The sequence below is a fragment of the Mesoplodon bidens genome, assembly GCF_964165515.1.
Source record: "Mesoplodon bidens genome assembly, chromosome: 11".
Lineage (NCBI taxonomy): Eukaryota > Metazoa > Chordata > Mammalia > Artiodactyla > Ziphiidae > Mesoplodon > Mesoplodon bidens.
In genome coordinates, this window is record NC_138167.1 from 96,005,203 (window position 1) to 96,029,175 (window position 23,973).

Below are 23,973 nucleotides of genomic sequence, written 5' to 3' on the forward strand. Positions count from 1 at the left end.
GGTATATTGTATAGGACAGTATGAATTGTTAATGGACTCTACCTAACCTCATTTCCTTCTACTTCCAAGTGCCAAGTTGGAGTTATAGGGCAATGCCCTCAGTACCTGTGAGGGTCTGCACTCAACCTGGAAGTACCCTGTGTCTAAGTGAGCAAGGCATTAAATAATAAAGAAAAAACACTATGCAGGTAAAGAAAGACTAAAAACCAAAGGAAAAAAATTTTCCCTGTTTGATCAAGGGCTCTACATTTTCATTTTTCACTAGGCCCATAAAATGTGTAGCCTGTCAGGCCCCCATATCACCCTCTGCCATAGAACCTATTTTTATCATTTTGATTACAATTTTCAGGACCTTTCTATTATCTGATTTGTCTTTGGCATTATTATCTGTCTTCCCCCCTACATGAACGTTAGCTCCTAGAAGGATGCACTTTGTCAAGTTCATGGCAGTATCTGCAGCTTCTAGATCAAGGGTAACATATATTTTTAACACCTTCCTGCACTGGCCTGTTCTTAGTTCTCAGCTTCCAGCCTGAACAGCAATAATCAAAGTAAGTAAGTGAAATGTTGTAGCTTATAGCTCCTTTTCAATCCATGAAATACTTTTTTCATGTATTTTCCTATTAAACTTCCCTCAGACTGGTTGACATATCACTGGAACATGAAATAAATTTTTGGATAAGATCATTGGACTTCCTTCAGGTTGGTTTTGTATTAGTTATCCTGATGTAAAAGCACATCCTCTCTATCTGCCTGTAGAGCTAAATCCTTCATTTTTATTAGACAAGGCAGCTTGCTACAAGAGAACAATGGTCAAAAGGAGATGGTATACTCCTTACTTTTCAGATTAGGAAGTAAAGATGTTTCTCCTTATAAGGTTGAGGTATTATGAATTGGACCTCCACTTCAGGGGAGAATTATTGCACTTTAAATAAACTCTAGTGATGTTAGAAAAAGTAAGTTATAAAAAGCAGAGAATTAAAACTTTTAAAATACAGCTTAAACTCATAAAATGCTTATATGCTACGTAGTTGATAAAATTAGAGTGGTATATTTATTGAAAAAATAACAGGTTTTTTTCCTTCCCCTGAATGAGCAATCCATCTGCCATAAAACAAATGGTACTTATTTTCAATTCTGATGCTCAAGAAAAAATATTAGCCAGAGATTTGTTAGGGTCAAACTATCTTCATGATTTTTCTTCATCTTACTTTATACTTCACAACTGATATGAAGGAGATTCATCAGCACCTGCATTCAGGTGAAAATTGGAAGACGAACATTACACAGAACTGCAATTACCACTTCAAAAATGTGTCAAACAGTCTTTATAAGAGCATTTACTATTTTCTCTTCAGTTTTTCTTTTTTTTAACACACCCTTTCTCTTAGAGAGAACCTTCACCTATAAATGAATATCCAGCTGATGGCTACACCAAACTGCAGTAACTACTTCAAAAAGATGTTAGCATGACTTGTACAAACTCTGTTTTGCTCAAATCTTGATTGCTGCCTGGTTGGTCTCAACATTTCTTACTGAGACATGAGCTAAGATCTATGGCACCGATTCTCAAACTTCAGTGTGCAGAATTTGCGGAACCATTGATATATTGATTGTCATCAACTTCAGCCATTCTAATTCCTGAGGTGGAGTCCAGAGAACCAGCTCTTATAATAAGTAATCTAGATGATTCTAATGCAGAAGTTTTGCAAACCAAACTGAGAAACGCTAGTCTAAAAACTCAAAAATAGGCCACTTTATAAAGGCCATATGTCACATCATGTCACTTAATTCCAAAATTTCTTCCTTGTAGAGTAAGTTCAAATATTATATTACACAGCCTCCTTGTCTACTGCCCTTGTCCCCAAGCTTCCTGCATGAAAGTCAATCTGGACACTCCTCCCTGAATCTCTTTGCCTCACCCTCCCTCCACTACCCCCATCCACATCAACCAAACGAAACTACGTGCCATTTTATCTTTGAACCCTGTTCCTTTCAACATGACTGTTCCTCTGTACTGATTGCCTTTCTACTCTCTCTCTTCACCTGCCTAATACCTACTCATCCTTTAAGACTCAGCTCAAATCATTTCCCCCAAAGCATGTCTTCTGAGCCTTCAAAAATAAGGGGGGGCTGGGTTTCCCTGGTGGCGCAGTGATTGAGAGTCTGCCTGCTGATGCAGGGGACACAGGTTCGTGCCCTGGTTCGGGAAGATCCCACATGTTGTAAGCCATGGCCGGTGAGCCTGTGCGTCCGGAGCCTGTGCTCCGCAACGGGAGAGGCCACAACAGTGAGAGGCCCGCGTACCGCAAAAAAAATTAAAAAATAAAAAAAAATAAGGAGGGTGAGGAGAGGAGGAGAGCCATTTCCCTTAATTCATTCTCTCATTTAATCCTCATGTGAACTTAGGAAGTAGATTCCATAATCATCTCAAATTTACAAACGGGAAAGCTGCAGCTTGGAGGGGTTAAATAAAGTTGCCCAAAGTGACACAGTTAGCAGGTGACGGAACAGAAGCTCTAAGTGAGTACTAACTGATGCCAGTCTATGCTCTTCACGACTGCCCTGAACACCGCAGGTTGGCTTAGGTCTTCTTCTTAGGGATTCTCCTGCTTTCCTAAACACACTCCTACCAGAGCACACCACACTGCACAGCCTCATTTACTTGAAACGTGTCCCTCACCTCAGTGTAAGTTCCTTAAAAGCAAGCACAGTGAGTGTCTTTTCACTGTTGTAGTCCCAATAATTAACACATAACTTTGTACAAAGTAGATATTATGAATAAATGAATGAATGAATGAACTTTATTCCTTCTTTCACACTGCACAGGCTCCAAGTATACAAGAATGAACAAATAACACAGCGGTCTCAATTCTCACAGAACTCACAGACAAATAGAAAAGACACAGACCACCATACAAGGGTCCCCAACCCCCGGGCCTTGGACTGGTACCGGTCTGTGGCCTCTTAGGAACCAGGCCACACAGCAGGAGGTGAGCAGTGGGTGAGAGAGAGAAGCTCCGTCTGTATTCACAGCCGCTCCCCATCACTTGCATTATCACCTGAGCTCCACCTCCTGTCAGATCAGCGGCAGCATTAGATTCTCATAGGAGCCTGAGCCCTACTATGAACTGCGCATGTGAGAGACCTAGGTTGCGCGCTCCTTATGAGAAGCTAATGCCTGATGATCTGAGGTGGATCTGAGGCAGTGATGCTAGTGCTGGGGAGCGGCTGCAAGTACAGATGATCATTAGCAGAGAGGTTTGACTGTGCGGAGACCATAATAAATCAATGGCTTGCAGACTCATATCAAAATCCTATCAGTGAGTGGCAAGTGAAAACAAGCTCTGGACTCCCAGTGATTTTGCAATATGGCGAGTTGTATAATTATTTCATTATATATTACAATGTAATAATAATAGAAATAAAGTGCACAATAAAGGTAATGCACTTGAATCATCCCTAAGCCATCCCCCAACCCCCCGGTCCGTGGAAAAATTGTCCAGTCCCTGGTGCCAAAAAGGTTGGGGACCACTGCCGCCACACAAGTAATTTCACTAAAGTGTGATGCATGTCCTGACAGGGAGCTTGAGGGCAAGAGGTGGAACTCCTTGAAGGAGATAAGATAAGACATATCACATAAGAATAAGTTAAATGGAAAGGCTGATCCAGGTAGGAGCAATGATATTGAAGAAGAACCAGAGGTGAGAGAAAGAATATAGAGCATGTGAAGAACTGATAAAAGCTCCAACTTCTGGAACATGGGCTTGAAGCAGAAAGTGATGAGAGGTACAGCAGGAGAGGCAGCAATGGCCATACTGGTGAGGCCATGTAAGGGCAGTGGGAGGTCACTTGAAAGTTTTGAAGCACTAGGGTCTCAGGAGATTACATTTCCATTTTAGGAAAACCACCCTGGCTGCAGTGTGGCAGGATGGATCAGAGGGGAAAAACTGGAGGCCAGGTGTCTAGCTTGGAGAATGTTGAAGTACTCCAGGTAACAGGTGAGAAGGAAAGAATCAGCAAATGGAGAAGTGGAGTATAAACAAAAGAGACAAATCAAGTATGATTTACTGAAGCTACATAAAATGACAAAGAAAAAATTTCAAACCTAGCAACCACTTATAAAGAAAAGTACCCCCACAATGTTTCTATTTTATTTTCAGTATCCTTAGGGCAAGTTAAAATGATTTACAAGAAATAATTCACTAACCTGTTTGTAAGGAGTATCATTCAGGTAAATTTCAGTGTCCCCAACTGAAATCAAAACACTTTTAGAACAAACAATATCGTTGTCAAAGCATTTCTTGTTCTGGCCAATGACAGATATATCTGAATCATCTGTACTCTGCAATGTCAAAAATATTATATTAATACAAATGTATATTATATATAATTTTTACTTATTTTTCATTAACAAATCTTAAAGAAGTCCAAGATTTACAATGAATTGTATTGAAATTGAAATACAACTTACCTCTAAAATAAAAATCATTTTGATCTAATAATGTGAAGAATTTAATAAAAGTATACCAAGATAGCTCAATCTTTAAACATTTATCTATAATATCTCCTGTTAAAATGTTGTTCCAACAAGCATTTTTTTCCATTTTATTTTTACAGCTCAAATTTATCAACCAGCTTCTTCTTATCAAATACCCAACAAGACCTGTCACTTAGGGGAATTTTAAAAGAAATATTTTCATTTTAGACAACATCTTTTATTTTATTTTCAGCCAGTTTTCTGGCTAAATAATTATTTGCCTATAAGATAAAATTGCAATAAATATAAAACTTTGACACTGTATTAGTAAATAAAATGATGCATATCATTTAAGGGCTTCCTTCCAACTTTACATGCATTTTCTCATTTAATTCTTATAATTCTTGAATTATGTATTATCTCCATTTTACAGATCAAGAAACAGAGGTTAAGAAGGATTAAATGAATGTCCAAAGTCACTTAGCTAAATAAGGGCAGAGACACAGTTCACAACCCTCTTTTTTAATGCCACTTGCAGAGAAATTAGGAAGAGTTTAATAATGGTTGAGGAGAAAATTCAGTTGCAGGTTATAGGAAATCCTTAGTTCCAGAGACTATTATTTAGTCCCACACACTAACGTTTTCACCAGTTACCTCACCCTCACCTTCCTTCAGCCACTCCCCTCTCCATCCACTAAGAACTCTCTCTCTGGAAACAGGGTTTTTAATTTTTATCCCAGTTTAATAGATGGACTTCAATAGCTCTACAGACTCTGGAAGTTCATTGTAAAATGTTGTTTTTGAGTATCTGTATTTTTCTAGGAAGAAAGTCTATGATTGTCATCAAATTTTTGAAGTGGTCCTTATCGCCCCAAAAGTTAAAGCCACACTGCCCTGAGTCCTTCCACTACCTAGTGGAAGGTGGGAATTTCATCAGAAGGAAAGTAACAATTCTCTTTGAACTCAAATTCCAATTTTCAAAGGCTCACATACATTTCCTGAATCCTTTTCATTTTTAGATATATGGGGCAGTGTTTATTTTCAAAGTGAGAAGAGTCCTTAAATGTTTGGAAACCATATATGTCTTGATGTAAATTCTCCATACTTAGTTTTTTATACCACCAACAATATGAACACTAGCTCAATATATTTCTTGGTTTGGCCAAATTCTTCCTGTCTTATTAGTAATTACTATAACATAGTGCCTAGAGGATAGGTTTTCAATGAATGCTGTTGACAGAGTAATTAATTTGTCCCTCTGTGACCCAATTTTCCTTACTTCATAAGAACCGAGAGCTTTTTCTTCTTAAACAATTCTTTTCCAAAGCATTGCCTAAACTTTGAAAAGGAGAGTAATAAGGGTCATCAAGATGATTATGGCACTGTATTACTCAAAAAATAATGCCACACTTTTCTGCCTTTATGAACAATTTTCAAAGAAGAAATATATATATAATTCAGGGTTTTGCTTTCCTCTTCCTCTTGGAAAGAGTCATTTAGATTAAGGGATGTGAAAAGCTGGCTGAAAGGATTCCTATTGCCCTTACATTTCTATTACTATTAATTAAAGTGCCTCAATGTCAGCTTTAGTCCTTATATGAATTCAGAAATGCCAAGAAATATTCTATATTGTATAGTCTGCCTGGTAATATCATGTTCAGAAATGCCAAGAAATATTCTATATTGTATCGTCTGCCTGGTAATATCATGTTATGCTGACAGTAACTTGAAACTATCAAGTCCTAAGAGTCACGTTTCTCCAATTTCCGTTTCCAATATATATTTCAAGTTAATATTAGGTTTGGAGATAATGCTACAGAGTTGCTAAGCAACACAGTAAGTAACACAAAGCTAGAGGTAAAAGGTCAACAGCAATGTGCCACATAGATTCCTCAAACCCTTTATGCTCAGGTACTGAAAACACTGATAGAGAATATTCTCCCAAGTGATTCCAAAACATAAAATGTCAGCACCTCTCAAGGTAGTATATTTTTTTACTTGCTATGTCAGTCTAAGACCTGTCACAGTCCCAGCCCCTTTTAACGGTAACTATCCCACAGAAAGTCCCTGCTGATACAGTAGCCTCAGGCAGCCATGGTTTATGTTCCACAGCTGAATGGCCCCAAAGCAGCACATTCTTTGATGGGCCAAGGGATTTTTTTATGCAGGCAAAAAAAAAAAAAAAGACAACTGTAGACAATTAGATTATCTCTCACATTTGAACAAAAAGGAAGGGAAGGTAAACAAAAGATGGTATACTTATCATTTTTTAAAAGAATCCTTATTTTCTCAACTCTATAATGTGTTTTGGGCTTTAATTTGTTCCTTAATTTTACCATTTCCTTTTCCACTTACTTTTATTCCCTTAACATACATTTAAATTCTTATTAGTTAATTCCATCATCTCTTTCATAACTTCTGGAAGGCAGAAAATATTTTTATTTTATGGGAAGTAAATTTTATTCCGAGTGAAATCTTCATCTAATTTTTACATGTTATTTCTTTCTTCTCTATCTCTCTCTTCCTTTTTTTCCTGAAGTGCCACACCATTGTATAATTACTATGCCATTAATTTGCATTTTACTCTTATTTGACAGAGAAAGCTCTATCTAGCTCTATCTAGATCTTTACATTTGCCTAAATAGGGTGTAATGATTTCCTTTGACTTCTTTTCCTCTCTGTTTTCATTTCCTGTGGATGGATGGACAGATGGATGCATGGATGGATAAATACATACCTACGTACATACATAAATGCATACAGGGTTTATCCTTCAAGATATTATGAGATTACAGGCAACTAAGAGTTTTATAGAGGAGACAGATATGAAAATGTGGAACTTGTGAGACCCAGTGTTCTAAGAAACTCTTGGAGAAAGAAGCCACCAGAGGAGACTGAGGAGTGGTCAAAGACCAGCAGAAGCAGTAGAATTACCTCAGAGAAGACAAAGCAAGAACCACTTCAAAAAAGGAAGATAGACATTTAAAAGGTTTAATTGGATTTTGCATAGGTCATCATTAACTTTTACAGTGGCAATTTTATATGAATTTTGTGATTTGGTGATTAATAACTCTCCACCAGCCTAAGTTTCAAAGGACCCTAAGCTGATATCTATGTTTGCACATTCTGTACCTCCACTTCTCAGTATAGGGCCTGACACATAGAAATCACACAAGAAATACTGACATGAAAAATGATGATATGATACAAGGTATAAAAATTTGAGAGCGATGAAATTAGAAGGGTTTTCAGAGACTTAAGGAGAGCACCAAACATTTGAGCTATCAACTGAACAGAATGCTGAAAAACCTAATCTAGAACAAGTTACAGGAAGAAACCTAGCAGTGACAGGGGCCTGTCATAGATAATGGAAGTAGAGTTTGGCTCTGAAATCCGGGAGTTGGAATATTAAATTTCCCACTTTCGCTGACAACATCCAGTGTCCTCTCTTTCTTTGAGCTTATAGCACAGGTCAAGTTGCTGTTTGGTTTCTCAACTCTTTTTACTTTTAAAAAAGTCTTACCTCAGGAAATATAATTATGAACTTTGTCCTCGATTTGCTTCAACACACTTAAAAAATAATGTGCTATATTCCTTGTGCTATTTAAAGTATAGCATAAACAGCCTGCAAAATGAATAAAATATCAGAGAACTTGAATTTTTAGTTTGTTTTTTTTTTTTTTTTTTTGCAGTACGCGGGCCTCTCCCATTGTGGAGCACAGGTTCCGGATGCGCAGGCCCAGCGGCCATGGCCCACGGGCCCAGCCGCTCCGTGGCATGTGGGATCCTCCCAGACCAGGGCCCGAACCCGTGTCCCCTGCATCGGCAGGCGGACTCTCAACCACTGTGCCACCAGGGAAGCCCAAATTTTTAAAGTTTGATAAACATCAACAAAGATAGGGCAAGTATTCGCTGGAATCAGATTACATTTAAAACTCCACAATCCAGGGACTTCCCTGGTGGTCCAGTGGTTAAGACTTTGTCTTTCAATGCAGAGGGTGCAGGTTTGATCCCTAGTCAGGGAGCTAAGACCACACATGCCTTGTGGCCAAAAAAAACCATAAAACAGAAGCGATATTGTAACAAATTCAGTGAAGACTTTAAAAATGGTCCACATTAAAAAACAAAAAAGCTCCACAATCCAGAGATTAAAAAGAAAAAAAAAACCTTTACAATTCCTTCAATATGTCAGAGTCAAGTAACATTATACTTTCAAGATGAAGCTGAATAAGTATTAATTTTTAAAAGTCCAATTGGCAAATAAAAGGGAAATTTTTATGAATTTGATTACTAGATCCTTCACAGGGCCCAAAAAACTAAATGATAAGTTTTACCAGATAAAAATGCGTTACAAATGACAAAGTCTGGAATTTGTAATCAAGACAAGGAGGAAAGAGAGCTGCTTGACAAGGAAGAAGGAATTAAATATGTTATTCACAGAAGTGATTCTTGCCTATGAAAAAGCAGCAAGTAAATGAATGGTGCTGGCAGCCATTCTATCCTTCTCAAAGGAAATGCTGATTCTTAAAAAATTAATTAATTAATTAAAATTGCAGCAGAAAACCTCCAAGTGTTGAGAAATTTACTATCTGGAATGATAATATTTCAAAACCATGACTATTAGGTTTCATTGGTTAATCACTAATTTGTCTTTGGTATGAAATAATTACTCCATGGTCGAATAAAATATTTCTTGGCTTATCAAGTATATGTTGGTCATTCTGGAGAGGGTGTGCAGAAAAGGGAACCCTCTTGCACTGTTGGTGGGAATGTAAATTGATACAGCCACTATGGAGATCAGTATGGAGGCTCCTTAAAAAACTAAAAATAGAACTACCATACCACCCAGCAATCTCACTACTGGGCATATACCCTGAGAAAACCATAATTCAAAAAGAGTCATGTACCACAACGTTCATTGCAGCTCTATTTACAATAGCCAGGACATGGAAGCAAACTAAGTGTCCACCAACAAATAAATGGATAAAGAAAATGTGGCACATATATACACAATGGAATATTACTCAGCCATAAAAAAGAAACAAAATTGAGTTATCTGTAGTGAGGTGGATGGACCTAGAGTCTGTCATTCAGAGTGAAGTAAGTCAGAAAGAGAAAAACAAATACCGTATGCTAACACATATATATGGAATCTAAAAAAAAAAAAAAAGGTTCTGAAGAACCTAGGGGCAGGACAGGAATAAAGATGCAGACGTAGAGAATGGACTTGAGGATATGGGGAGGGGGAAGGATAAGCTGGGACAAAGTGGGAGAGTGGCATGGACATATATACACTACCAAATGTAAAACAGATAGCTAGTGGGAAGCAGCTGCATAGCACAGGGAGATCAGCTCCGTGCTTCCTGACCACCTAGCCTAGCGGGGTGGGATAGGGAGGGTGGGAGGGAGATGAAAGAGGGAGGAGATATGGGGATATATGTATATGTATAGCTGATTCACTTTGTTATATAGCAGAAACTAACACACCATTGTAAAGCAATTATACTCCAATAAAGGTATTAAAAAAAAAGGCATATACAATTCTAAAATTTGAAGCTTTAGACTTTTAATATTCTTTATATCTTATTTTTACCACATGAACCCTAATGACAGATCTTAACCCAGATATTTAATTAGGTATCCAAATGTTGGAATAACATTTCCTGCAACATGTCTTCTCATATTCAGGTAGGCATGTCTCATTAAAATCTGAGACTGAACATTATGTATGCATTTTTACAGAAGGATATAGTAGAAAGTTAAAGTGATGATAGGAAATCAGGTTTATAAAATCTAAAAGCCAAACCTTAATGGCTCTTGCCTGCTAAATAAAATGGCACTGTTATATTGCAGCACCAACAAAAAAAAGACTGCTAGGGCTTCCCTGGTGGCGCAGTGGTTGAGAGTCCGCCTGCCGATGCAGGGGACACGGGTTCGGGCCCTGGTCTGGGAGGGTCCCTACATGCCGCGGAGCGGCTGGGCCCGTGAGCCATGGCCGCTGGGCCTGCGCATCCGGAGCCTGTGCTCCGCAACGGGAGAGGCCGCGACAGTGAGAGGCCCGCGTAACGCAAAAAAAAAAAAAAAAAAAGACTGCTACCATCATTCAGCATCAAACAGAAGAAGATACTTTCATTTTGTCAGGAATCAGAGTTGAGACAAATATTCTACTTTCTGCACAATCACTTTTCTGTATACTTGAAGCTAACACAACATTGTAAATTAATTATACTTCAATTTAAAAAAACAATAATTGTTTGGAAATTCAGTGGTAAATACTATGATTTCTCTACTGCAAAGACAAATGAGGAGTTAAGGAAAAGCCAGGTAGATCAAATAAGTAGTCGTTAAGAGTTCACCAAATGTCCAGCATTTTGGAAAATGAGTGGGGGGAAGAAAAAAGAAATGTAGGTCCTGATCCTTGTTTCAAAACTTTAGAATTTTCTTGCAAAATTCTATCTTAATAAACAGAGAAGGCGTGTTTTTGTTAACACAGTTTACATTTAATAGGCCCTAAAAATTGTTTATTAAATGAATGAAATGATAATGCATATGAGCAAAGACCATTGTCACACATTGGAAAATGTTTGCAGTGATGGTGATACATGAACAAGCTTTAAAATGTTTTTAGTAAATACTTCTAAATAATTTTTTCCCTACACAAAATGAAAACAAAGTTTGGCAGAAGTTTTGTTTTGCTACTTAAAATGAAAGCATAAAAAGCACCATTAATTAATCTCAATGACATTTCCAATGGGAACATGTCATGTTTGATACAATATTGTCAATGATACTTTGTTTTTTCTAGATGTGACAAAGTTTACTATTCAGAAGAAGAGAATTTCAAAAATAGTTAAAATTAGTTTTTTAAAGAAGGAAGTGCTTTACATCCTTGCTATTCAAAGAGTGGACTATGGACATGAAACATCAGGGTAGTTTATTAAAAATTGCAGAATCCAAGATACTGCTCCAAACACATAAGATCAGAATCTATATTGTAACAAGATTTCCAGGTGATGTGTATACATACTAAAGTTTAAGAAGCACTGTTCTACATACTTCATGTTAAAGGCATGTATATGCGTTTATAACAAAGATGACTAATTAAGTGTAAGCTTGTGATTTCTACCCTCTAAAAAAACGGTTAAAACACGGAGCAAGTAACTTTTCAGCGCTTATAGTACAACCATAATTGTGCTAGCCCTTATGAGGAACCCAAAAGCAGTATAACGCAGAGCTCTGATATAAAAAGATACACAATCTCATTGAGCACACATAAAACAATCAGAATATAATGGGCTGCTTGCTTTTCACATGATGACTATTAAATAGAATAGGATGTGTAAGAACAGAACAGATAAAAGTGAACTAGAAAAGTTATTCTGAGGGAGTAGAGGCAGTCAGGTACAGGAAAACACCCTGAGAAAAGCCATAAAGGAGGGGCGGAGCTAACTGAGGCCCTTGAAAGATTATCAAAGGGTCTCAAGGGAGATTTGATGTTATGGAAGCTGGCAACTGGGAGTCAACCATAGTTCCTAGACAGCAATGTGAGTCTTAGAAAGATTAACAGAGTGAAACAATGTCTTCTTATAGGGATGAACTTGAGTCAGAGGAGCCCAGAAGTTGACGGTCAGAGCTGTCCATGTCGATTTGGAACTCATCAGCTTGTAGATGAGGTCAAGACTGTAGAGAGGGATGATCGTACCAAGCATTAGGAGAAAAGGGCAGAGAGCCAAGAACAGACATCCACTTCAGTCAACATTCAGTGAACAACTATGCTCCCAGCACAGGGCTCTACACTGGTAAAACAATGGTGACTAAGGTTCGGTCCTTGCCCTGAAGGAGCCAACTCAGTCATCTATGGTCTGGGACTTATGCTAAAAGAAAAGGCAACAAAGAGACAATGGAGAGACCAGAAGAGACACTGAAGGGCTCCAACAGCATAATATCTAGGAAGTCAAAGGAAGAGGGATCTTAAGGAATGTCAGAGACACCTAAATGTCAAGGGAAGTAAGGATTTGGTATAAAATCAGTCTGATGCATTTTGAGAAAAAAAGTATCTGTTTATGTATTCAAATCTCTAAATTGTTATTTACTTTTCCAAGCTTCTCAATTTACAACCTAAACTTCAGGGGACAAGAAAATTCTCATGTAAAATTGTTTGCTAAATAAGCCTTGTTCTAAGAGGACAAATACTCATAGAATGTATATGTGTCACTGTGCTTTTCCTATGCTCCAAATAGTATCAAAACCACACACACACACACACACACACACACACACACACACACACACACAAAACCCCTATAGGCAACTTGTCATCTTCTATAATTATCTAACTGCCAAATCCATTCCCAGGGATCTATTCTTTAAGAAACTTAAAATTGTTCATAAAGAAGGCTAAAAATAGCACTGAAAGGGAAACCCAGTGATTTCCATTCAGGCTATAGATTTTACTGTTTGTTTTCTATTTAATGTAACTAATACAAAATGGGAATATGTCTACTTTCTTGACATATGCTTAAAGAACAGGATCATACATGAACCTCTAAAAACATAAAAGCCTTACCCAGAAAAAAACACAAATTCAAGATAATCACAGGTTACCTTGCTGGAGAAAAGGATGTTATTTTGCTTATTCTTGTGCAACTTCTTCCTAAAGCTTACATTATTCATTTAGAAATTTAATTCTGGGATCAGTGATATCTAAATAAAATTTAGGGATACAGAAAATCCGAATGCATTAAAGATATGAGAAATTTTAAGGATTTTATCAGATATACAGAGCCCAGGGTTTGCCAAAGCATATCATCAAAATAGCATGTCTAGAATTGAGAACAATGTCGTTTTGATTGCTACAACTATAAACAATACGTGGTCCAATACATGATTTAATGTCTTCTATTTGTATTCACCAAGCTAAACCAATAAAAATAAAAATGGCTGACATTTATTGAGCAGTTACTAAATAGCAAGCACTCTCTGAGAGTTTTACATATATTTATTTCATTCAATCCTAAGAACTACCCCAGGAGATAAATACAATTATTATCCTCATTTTACAAATGAGAAAAGAGAGGCACAGAAAGTTTACGAATTAGCCCATTACTTATACATAAGAAAACTTTACAGTGAGTCAAGGAAATTAATTTTAAATTGCTATAACTTTTATAGGTTTTAGTAATGATACATGGATTTGATATGCCATGGTCCACCATACTTGTTTTTCTCATTGTATTTACATAATTTTAAGTAAAAGGAAGTAATTGTGACATACCTTTATCAAAAATACCTGGCAATCACTGATATAATCATATTCCAGTCCATCAAAAGTATGATAATGACGGTCCCCATATATTGTGCACACTGCTGGGCATGGATAATATGTGCAGTTGAACATTCCTCGTCGACAAACACTATTAGAAAATAATACAAACACTGTTACCTTTCTAAGAAACCTGGCTCTAATTAGTATTTTTCAAGCAGCATAAATATTGGAAGGTTTGTATTCAAAAGCATCCACTGAGCCAACAGCCCTTATAAATATGGCCAATTCATTCCAATAACATTTTATTACAATGATAGATAAGGCATATATTTACCACTTTGTCTAAATAAATTATCAGACATCACAGCCAAGCCTGGAAATTGTGCCTGGGTCACACAGAAAACAGGTGATGGAATGAAAAATTAAACATACGCCTGCTGGTGGCTAAAAGACCACAATGCCATCTCATCTACTGGAGTCCATTTAAATACCTTAGACAGGACTTGTTCATGAACTTAGAATTTTTATCCACATTTCAAGGAAACTGTATTTCAATTTTATTTTATGGCTTATTTCCAAACAGAAAACTTTCCATCAAATGTGACCTTCTCTTTGGAACACTTATCACTTTCTTATAAACTTGAGATATGTTTTTCCTATTAAATTTTCAAATTGTCATGGTTCATTTTTTTCTCCTGGGCTGAACAAATAGGAGTAAAAATAATGATCTCCCTGAAGGTAGTAGCTCCCAATCAACTCCTGAAAGCCTTTAAAATCTTATTTACTCAGACTTCGTTTGCTTTTTGCTGAAATCAGTCACATTAAGTAAATACAAGATGACTGAAACTAATACAATTTCTTAGGAAAATTGTGAAATAAACAGATCTCATTACCAGGTATAACATGGTGTAGCAATCACTTCTCCTGAGAGGTACTCCCAATCTTTCCAGATACACGGACAGCTTTCAGGAACATAACACTTTCCTTTGTGCTCTGCCATTCTTTCAAGTGAAGAAGTAAATGCTATTTAATATAAACTACTAATTTCAGTTTTTTAAACAATCAGCAATCTTGTCATATTCAAAACCATCTATATTTGTTACAGCTGTCGTAAGCATGTTCTGTCTGACCTATGGAGGGGTCGAATCCAGTCTTTCTCCCCTATTTTACCACAGTACCTTTCACATCAAAGAAATAAATAAATGCCAGGCAAATGACTGGATGCAAAATTTTAAACTTTTTGTTATCACTTAGTACAATAAAAGGGAGACAGAAGCCTAAATTTCCGGGTAAAGTGAGATATTCTGAAAAAACAATTAAAGAGGAAGTAAGTCTCCCTTTCTTTAATATTTGCTACTTGATAGAAGAGTCTGTGAGTCTAAGAATTTTTTTACAAAATAGTGAAGTATGAGCTGGATAACATTTTCTATTACAGGATAGAGAGAGTAATCAAAAGCTTCTTTTGTTAGTGCTTAAAGTTAAAAGCCATGAGACTTTAGGTGCGTCTTGAATAAGAAACCATTATATCGAGTGTTTCACATTTTATTATTAACATATCAAGTTTTGAATGTTGGTTTCTTCAAAGTGTAATTTCCTTCATGAAAGATTACCCCATAAGAAAGTACCTTAAAATACCTCTGAATACAAGAATTAAAACAAAATCATTATTCATAATCTCAAGGAAAAATCAATTTGGGTATATTATCAAAATATTTTGATATGAAGATAAAATAAATACATATTATAGATAATAAATATTTCAATACCCTTAATATAAATATATACATATATTTTTCAATATTCCTAAAATCTTTTCTCAAAAATAGCTTCCATAAATAATAAAATACTATTAAATACATACAATAAGTTAAATATATAATAGTATAACTATAATAATAAAAGAAATTAAAATAATAAATAATGGATGATAAAATAGTAATAGCAACATTCAAATCTAGCTAGTAAAAATAGATAAGATACATAGTTTTTTTTCTGAACTTGCTTTAAAATGTGAGAATTCTGTGTTGTCCAAATTAACATAGGAGTCAGGATTCCTGACTTCCTGCCTCTTCTCTAAACTAGAAATGATCACATATGTTCCTTTAGTTCTCTGCTTCCTCGCTCATAGTTTATCTAATGTATATGTTATCCATTTGACTTTAAGTTTCACTCTGGAAGACCATGAATATCTTGTTAATGGTTGTGTGCCAATGCCTAGCACATAGCAGACACTCAATTGTTGAGTAAAGGTGAAGAAATGAAACTGTTTATATAAATGATGCATCAACTCATTCAGATTTCTTTCTTTCAGACAACAGTGCCCTAGAGTCCATAATTTCTCCCCTCAACCTTTCCAAACTTCTAGCCACTTTCCCAGAGCATTGCATCTCTCTTCTGCCTAGAAAACTAAAAGATTTTTTCTCATCACTCAAGACTCAACTTAGTGCAGTCTTTTCAGTGCAATCTTTTATGTACCACACTCCCTATATACAGCAGTTTGTACAAACCTTTATTGGAGGGTTTACCAGAATGAACTGCAAGTAATTCATTAAACGTCTTACAGAGAAAATAAGAACAATAACAACAACTAGTATTTCTGAGTGTTAACTATGGCCCAGCCACTGTTCCATCCGCTTTAAATACATCATTGACTCGTCTAATCCTAGTGACAATTCCATAAGGTAGATTCTATTGTTATCTTATATATATTTATTTTAGCACCATCATCCCTGTGTCTTAACAGAATGTCCCAGATATTAGGTGCTTCATAAACACTGGCTGCTGAATTGTTTAGATAAGGGATGCCTCGCGGAAATGAACCACAATTCTTTTTTTTTTCAATTCTCGTTTCTTTTATTTTTTAAAATATTATTCAGATTTTTAATTTTTTAATTGAAGTGTAGTTAATTTATAAAATTATATTAGCTTCTGGTGTACAGCATAGTGATTCAGTATTTTTACAGGTTATACTCCATTAAATGTTGTAAGCACTTTTTTTTTTTTTTTTTTTTGTGGTATGCGGGCCTCTCACTGTTGTGGCCTCTCCCGTTGCGGAGCACAGGCTCCGGACGCGCAGGCTCAGCGGCCATGGCTCACGGGCCCAGCCGCTCCGCGGCATGTGGGATCTTCCCCGACCGGGGCACGAACCCGTGTCCCCTGCATCGGCAGGCGGACTCTCAACCACTGCGCCACCAGGGAAGCCCGTAAGCACAATTCTTAAATAACCAGCCAAAGTAGTGGTTTTAAATGGTTACACTGATGACTGATGAGTTTTTCATAACTAATCAAAACTGGAAGAAGGAAGAAGAGAGCTGTAAATCACTGTGAATTGTCTGCTTTAAGCAGGTTTGGGAAGTGGGGTTAGTAATAAAATAAACATTTACTGAGCACCTACCATATGACTAGTGGACTGCATATACTCAACCATCTATGCAGTAGATATTATTACAGCCCTTTTTTTTTTTTTTTTTTTGGCTGTACACAGGCCTTGTTGTGGCCTCCCCCATTGTGGAGCACAGGCTCCGGACGCGCAGGCTCAGCGGCCATGGCTCACGGGCCCAGCCGCTCCACGGCATGTGGGATCTTCCCGGACCGGGGCACGAACCCGTGTCCCCTGCATCAGCAGGCGGATTCCCAACCACTGCGCCACCAGGGAAGCCCTACAGCCCTTTTAAAAAGACAAAGTTGAGACTCCAAGTGGTTAAGATTTGTCCCGAGGTACTTTGCCTAATAAGAAAGAGGGCCAACATTTTAACCCATTTCTATATGACTCCTTCCACTGTATTACTTCCCATGTCTTTACTCCACAGTGATTTCCGAGCTAAGGTATGCGGTCCGTTTGTAGTCGATGAACTGCTGCCACTCTAAGGAGCCCCATGGAAACAAGTGGCACCAGGCTGATTGTCCTAACACGAGCCAGCCACGGTCACGTGGAAGTCAGTACAAATCATACGACCAAAAACACCTTTATAATAGAAAGTTCCATGTCACAAAATTATTTCCACACAGTGAGAGGCCTCTCAGTCAATTCCAACTACACTTATTTCAATAAAATAAGAGGAGGTGGGAGGAAATTACTTTAAGTTTTTGTACTACTATTTGACCAGTAAATTAATAAATCACTGTTGACCTAAACGTCACAGGTGACAGCACATAGATATGTTTTAAATAACAGCATCAACCACAAGCACAGGAAACAAAATTAGGATGTAGATGTATGTACTCAGCCATGCATCCCTGAGTCATAATCAAATCAAATCAATCAAGCAATGTTGTAGGCTTCAGTTATTTTACTACAAGAAAGGTTTTATTTCCCTTGTCCTTTTTACTAAAATGTCTTCCTTGCTCATCTGCTGTATGACCTGATTTCTACCTGCCTTTATTTTCCCAGGCAAGGCCTTGTTCTTTCACACTCCTTCTATGTCCTTTCTTTCTAAAGAGATTGATACAGTCCCATTACTTGGCTCTTCAACCTATTCCAGATTGGGACCATTTAGACAAATGTGACTCTCCTGGGAAACAGAGCACAAAACCTCTCTCTTCTTTGCTCCTGGTTTATATGAATAGAGCCCAGGAATCGCTTTGTGTGAGTACGTTCATCGAGAAAGAATGGGTGACCTCTTTGCCTTAGGCGGCCCTCCCTCTGTGCACTGCCTCTATTCATTACCAGAAGAAGGAAGGCCAGTGAGGCCAGATTCCACGTGTGCCTGCAAGGAAGCAAATAGCCACCAGGTTCTGTATTTACCTTCCATGTATACTAGGCATTTCTGCTACTAAAGAAAATGTACAAAGATAAGAGTAAATTATGCTGCCATAAAATAGTGGCCCATACTTATTGAGTGTATACACACACACATACACACACACACACAGAGGCACACACACCACATTTCAAAATGCCTAACTGAGACTTTAAAGGAACTTGCAGAAAAATCACGCAGCTGATATCAGCAGGGCTGGGATTTGAAACAGGTGTGTCTGAAGCCAGAGCTCCCGCTGTTAGCCACTGCCCTCAGTAGCCTCAACACACCATTTTCTGTAACATCCATTAGATAGATCAGTTGGCATCAATAATATAACTTAAAATCAACAACAGTAACAGCACAACAGAATATACAAAAGATATGTACTTCAAGTGTTTTGAATACAGTGTGGCTCACTCACTATCATTTTCCCAAAATTGCAGTTGAATCAGGAGGTAAATGCCAAGTCCATCCTCTCACTGTCATGGCCTCTCCCGTTGTGGAGCACAGGCTCCAGACGCGTAGGCTCAGCTGCCATGGCTCACGGGCCCAGCTGCTCCGCAGCATGTGGGATCTTCCCGGACTGGGGCACGAACCCGTGTCCCCTACATCGGCAGGCGGACTATCAACCACTGCGCCACCAGGGAAGCCCCACTGCATTACTTTAATTATATTGTATACATAACATATTGTGACATTATTTAGTCATGTGTTATATGTGATATGCATCTCACACATAACATATGTGATATGTTCTATGAGCACAGAAAAATAATTACAACAGTCTTCTAGTTACCAACTCAAAGTGAACCACTAGTCAGAACACAATTTTAGCTATTCCTATAAATAATGTTTTTAAGTGCTCTTGTGTTTTCTACCAAATTCTAAACGTTCTGTATTATCAAGAAAAAGAGGCTTACCCTGGAGCACAGACACAGCCACTTATGCAGGGTGATGATGGGGCACAAGTGAAGTTCATAGCCAGGTTTGCACATGTAGTTTCACAATTTATACCACCAGCTGGTAATTCAGGGTCAGGAAACCTACAGTCGAAATACTGTTTTCCCTCGGGGCAGATGAGAACTTCAGGGACAAAGCACAGATAAAATACCCTTAACTTTGTATTTGTTCTATACATTTAATCTTATTGACATGCATTTGTCATCAAAACACAACTCACCATAGAATACAGTGCATTTAACAGTAATAACTGATCTGACTCTGTGATGTTTGGTTCATGAGCTTACAAACATTCCCTAGACAGATCTCCTTTAATCACCTAAATTTCCAAAATCTATTTTGAGTTTGAAAACTTTAGCTGCCTTCCATAAAGTAGTAACTCAACAACTAGTATATAATTTTCTGAGATCAAGAACCAGGGTATTCTGATTAATCCAAACATACATTATCCATTTTTGAGGACTGACAGTATAGTATATTTAAACTTTACAAAGTTGTATGTTTACAACAAACACGTGATACTTTTAGATCTCGCTTCACACCTCTGAGTCATTATTTACATTAGTCCTCACTATAATGTAGAAGTGCAGAAAACGGACATAATCACAGGCAGGCTGGGGCTTACATATTTGCTCCAGAAACTTCTGAGCTCAGAGGGATTAAATAACACCCCTTATCTGGGGCCAAAAGGAATCCTGGGGATCCCTCTGTGAGAAGTCTGGCCACCTGGGCATCCTTTTCTTCAATGCTCAGCCACCCTGACGAAAATGGGACAAGGCAGGGAGGGCCCAGTAGCTACTGAATGTGTGTGTGGTCCATGAACATACACTGTAAAGAAGCCCTAGACAGCCCGAATCCTCATAAATTGAATCCAGGGCATATAATTTAAAGCTAATTTATAAAATATATTACATAACTGTGCAAATAAATAACAAAGCAATAGCGCACAATTAGTTTTAGCAGCCTACACTTTTCCTGCCCATTAAAATCAACAAAAGGTAGTTTTGTTTAGTATTTGCCTAAAATTTCTCCACAGTGACCAAAAATTTGAGGCTTTTTGGGTGGTGGAAATAAATAATATAAAGGGTCTCCTAATATATAAGATCTTCAGGAATGATATGCAATCATAAGATGATATTCTCAAGAGAGATGGCACTCGATGTCATTTTACATGCCATTTCTAATTGATGGCTGCTAGTATGAAAGCTTTGCTACTTATAATGTAGCCCAGGACCCGGTAGCATTAGCATCACTTCGGCCATCAGCAGAAATGTTGCAGGCATCACCCCTGACCTACTGAATCAGAATCAGCATTTTAGCAAGATCCCCAGGTGACTGTGCGTACATTAGAATCTGCTGGTCAGGAGTAGGGTTTCCCAACTGCTATTGCACAAGTGAGTTCTAACAGGTGTCTGGATACATATCCCTAAAGTTTTTGGGGCACCTGGGGTGGTGCTGGGATAGGCAGCATCAAGGCAGCATCCCTGGGTTGATCAGCTCTGCCCCTAAGAAGCCTTATATGTCCACCCCACACTGTCCTACAAATATTATAGTTCCGAATGTGAAAAAAGTTAGGAAGCGCCAGAGTACCCTGTTGAGAAACATTCTAAGGCTATTCTTCCATGCACATTGGCAAAGAGGGTTGTGACAGATTAACTTCTGCCCTACGCGTAGGAGCAGTACTAGAGGCACGTTCTCTTTAAGGAAAAATCTATCTAGATCTTACCAGCAGAGGGTGTTGCTAATTCATCACATTTCACAGTCCCATTTGAACACTGGCTGGTATAAGTAAACAAATAGTTAATTCATGAAACCAAACCTCAAGTTTTTTCTGTATTTCAAAAACAATATAACATGCAAGAATTGACAAATACGATTTTTCCTTTTTACAAATAAGTTATTGATTTAGGTCCAATTCGAAGAGAGCTATTTCAGTTCAACACATTTTTATCAAATGTTCATATATGTGTGGGGCACTGTGACAGGCATGGGGAATTCAAAGACCAAAATTCGTAGTCTTTAGCCAAGTGCCTACTTTATTCTAGTAGGAGAGAAAGACATACAAATAAATAATTTAGCCAGTGTGACATGCAACATAGAAACGTTTAAGACACAGAAGTAAAGCACCAAAAAATGTTTAAAAATCTGTTAGCAATTGACATCGGGGCAGTCAAAGAAGATAAAGTTGGGAAAATTTTGAAGAAGGGATGGAGGTTACGCTATAGATTAAAGTAGGAAGGCTGTCACACTGAGTCACACTGAGTGGAGATGTAGTACAAAGCCATGTAGGGGTAGGACAGCTTTCCATGCGATAGAGTGCCATGTGGGAAGTGACAGGGGATGCAGATGGCAAAGAGTCAAAGGCCAGCTCCTATTAAGACACTAAGAATTTATCCGTGAAGTGAGTCACTAAAGACCTTAAATACAGATGTGATATGGTTGGTTTGAATTCTAGAAGAGTCATTCTGGCAGCAGTGTGGAAGACAGGGTGAAGTCTAATCTTGCAACCTGAGTTCGAAAGTCAGGGCATAAGGCAAAAACCAAATTCAGGCAATGTGAATCTTGAAAATTCCTTAAGGAGATATCATGATAAGGAAAAACGCACCAGTTCTCAATAAGCCAGTGGATAAGCCACAAAACTAAAACCCCTCGGTAACTTACAGTATTCGAACACTCATCTCATCCTTAACTTTTATTTGAGAATCAAACTGATCAAAGGCCTTCCATTTCACTATTTGAAACTTCAATTCATAGCTCTTTTCTGCAGTTTTGAGCACAAGACTTAGGCATTCCATGTTGAAATGTAATATATACATGTGGTTTAATATATATATATATATATATATTACGGTTTAATATATATAAATGTAATATATATGGTTTAAAAGTTTATATATTAAGGTTATCTGTATCTTTCAAATTATAGGTGTAATATTTCAATTTATGGTTTTGGTTAAGAAGTTATATGATTACATGTTATTTGTCAAGAACAATCACCATCACTGAAATCTACCATAAGCCTGAGGGTGTTGGGATGAGCTCCCCAGGTTGGTAAATGCTGCCTCTGTAATGACACCGACAGTGAAATCTGCAAGGAAAAGAAAGGGTTAAATTAACAAAATAGGATACAAATTTTTAAAAAAACACTGAAATTCAAGCAGACCATATGCTCTGTACTGATAATTTTAATGCACAGTCTAACAATGACATTACTCCATGAGATTCCATACAATTCTGTTATACAAATGTGAAGCCTTGTGCAGCTTTAGATTTTGTTTTCTAAATTCAAGCTCTGTATTGTTTTAGTGACAGAAGAGACTGTGTTATTTTTGTCACCAAATAAAAAGTCCCTGAAGGCACTTCAGAGAAACAAAACTGGTATATCATTTAGCCTTATGTAGACAACAAAAGTCTTTATGTCATATGAGATTTGAGAAATTTCTGAGCGCTGAGAGACATTAAAATCCTGCTACTAAAATCTGCCACATGACCGTGAAACATAAACCTTGCTATCATTATTGATATGGCAAAAGCAAGTGGAGATAAACGTCAGGATTAACCATCAGATTCGTTAGTTCTTTCTATAGAGATTTTGTGAATACATATAAATAAATAAAGGTAAAGACATTAAGAAATATTAAAGAAACAACTCACAAGCAGATCTTTGCATATATGCACACTTATTTCATAGAAAAAGTGACTGCTTAATAGTGGAAAAAATTTATGGTGCTGAGTCAATTAGATAAAAAACAGAAAGAAAGGAAAGAGGCATGATAGCCCATTTATCCTGTAAGGGAGAAAAGAGATAAAAACTGGACGCTGTCAACCCACTCCTGTGACGTACATGGGCACACAAAAGCTAAGTGTGTCTTCATAGTATTTGCCTTCGGGACAGTTGCAGCCTTCAGCACAGTCATCATGACACTGTTCTGGGGAAGAGAGAGAGATGCAGGCGCGGCGACAGAAGGAGGAGCAGTGATGGTACATCATGCCTTTCTGGCACACCACCCCTGAGGACGAAGAAGCATCAGTTGAGAAAGATCTCCACAGGGCCGAGAAGCATTTTATGCTGGGTTATAAGTCTATGATAGACATAAATCATGAAAAAAGAAGATATCTTACATCAATAAACCTAGAACATTACAGAATCCTGTATCCTAAATAAATAAATAAAATAATTCTTTGCCTCAGTGTAACAGAACAAAATTTCTATGTGACATATATTTAAGTGTGACATTCCATAACACTCTTTAACAGCCTGTGCTATAATTTTTTTAAAATATTTTAAGGTATTTTATCCATGTAAATAAACTTCCTTTCCTCACAGTTTAAATTTATTTACTGCTATACTGACACCACCTTCTTCTCTGACATTATTTAATCCTAAGTAAACTTTTAGTCCTCTGCAAATAGCACAAAACTTGACTTTATCAATCTGTACTCACAGCTCCTGTTTTTTGCCTTTTTAATCATGTTTGCACTTTTTGCTAAACCCTCCAATTTCTTTTTAGAACAAACTGATTACA

General features: G+C 37.4%; 1 protein-coding gene across 1 annotated transcript in view; it reads right to left on the reverse strand.

The window, feature by feature from the left end:
• Positions 1-23,973, reverse strand: part of OTOGL (otogelin like) — a gene marked incomplete at both ends in the record, with an annotated part of 149,058 nt that overhangs the window by 71,326 nt on the left and 53,759 nt on the right. Inside the window, 7 exons of the mRNA XM_081250255.1 lie at positions 4,211-4,345; positions 13,755-13,893; positions 14,639-14,746; positions 19,408-19,570; positions 21,174-21,226; positions 22,461-22,535; positions 23,292-23,457. Coding sequence (XP_081106381.1) covers positions 4,211-4,345; positions 13,755-13,893; positions 14,639-14,746; positions 19,408-19,570; positions 21,174-21,226; positions 22,461-22,535; positions 23,292-23,457 — 839 coding nt within the window. The remainder of the gene's footprint in view (positions 1-4,210; positions 4,346-13,754; positions 13,894-14,638; positions 14,747-19,407; positions 19,571-21,173; positions 21,227-22,460; positions 22,536-23,291; positions 23,458-23,973) is intronic.